At 36.4% G+C, this 1,150-nt stretch overlaps 1 protein-coding gene across 2 annotated transcripts in view; it reads left to right on the plus strand.

Moving 5' to 3' along the window:
• Positions 1-1,150, plus strand: part of Togaram1 (TOG array regulator of axonemal microtubules 1) — a 59,795-nt gene that overhangs the window by 54,377 nt on the left and 4,268 nt on the right. For both annotated transcript variants that reach the window (XM_031357518.1, XM_031357519.1), the window contains one exon: positions 517-706. In XM_031357518.1, coding sequence (XP_031213378.1) covers positions 517-706 — 190 coding nt within the window. The remainder of the gene's footprint in view (positions 1-516; positions 707-1,150) is intronic.

The following is a 1,150-nucleotide window of genomic DNA, read 5'->3' on the forward strand; positions in this document are numbered from 1 at the left end:
CTTTTTTTTTTTTGTATTTCAAGCAGAGTCTTTATCTTTATAATCTTATCTCACGTGGTGTTCTGTGTAGTGCTGCTGTGACAGGGCCCTTAAAAGCTTGCATCTAGACAGACATGGTGGCACACGTTTTAAACCCCAGCACTGGGGAGGCAGAGGCAAAATAGATTTCTGTGAATTTGAGACCAGTCTTGTCTACAGTTTCCAAGCCAGTAAGGAACTATATAGTGGGATTCTGTCTCAAAAAAACAAAATAAAATAAGCAAACGAAAAACAACAATAAAACTTGTGTCTGGTTTTCTTTAGATTTAGATCTATGTTCCTTTCCCTATGCAGATTTTGATAAATCTCAGCCATTAGTAAAACTATGTTGACTTTGTGAGTCTTTCTAGTAAATCATTGGAGTTCCCAATGCAGGTGGGCTGCAAAATTTCTTAAAAATAATAATTGAATTTATAATAAGAATTTTTAATTTTGGGTTTGTAGGGAAGTAAAAATGAAATATTTCTTTTATTTTAGGGAAGTAACTGAAGTTCGAGAAGTCCCCAGAAAATCAGCTCCTCGTAATTCCTTAGAAAGCGCTGAATATATTAAAGTCATAACAGGATTATTAAATGCAAAAGACTTTCGTGATCGTATTAATGGGATTAAACAACTTTTATCAGACACTGAAAACAATCAAGAGCTTGTTGTAGGCAACATTGTGAAGGTAAGAACCTCAAAGTTAACTTTCTTAGTCATTGAGATGTGTGTATGTATATGTATATGTGCACGCATGTTTGTACATAAGTTCTACCCATATGTGAAATTCAGAGGATAGCTTTTAGGAGGTAGCTCACTCCTTTCACACATGGGACCCAAGGATCAAATTCAGGTCCTTGAATTGGCATCATGGCCCTTCAAGATTACTTTTTATTTGTAGTCTATAGCCAATAAAAAAATTAAATAAAAAAATTGTGTAGGAAATTATCTAAAACCACAAAGCATAGAGAGAAAGAGAAAAAGAGAGAGAGAGAGAGAGAGAGAAGAGAGAGAAAGAGAGAGAAGCAGAAATGAAATGGTGCCAGGCGGTGGTGGAGCGTGCCTTTAATTTAATCCCAGCACTTGGGAGGCAGAGGCAGGTGGATTTCTGAGTTCGAGGCTAGCCTGGTCT

The sequence above is a fragment of the Mastomys coucha genome, unplaced genomic scaffold, assembly GCF_008632895.1.
Source record: "Mastomys coucha isolate ucsf_1 unplaced genomic scaffold, UCSF_Mcou_1 pScaffold6, whole genome shotgun sequence".
Classification (NCBI taxonomy): domain Eukaryota; kingdom Metazoa; phylum Chordata; class Mammalia; order Rodentia; family Muridae; genus Mastomys; species Mastomys coucha.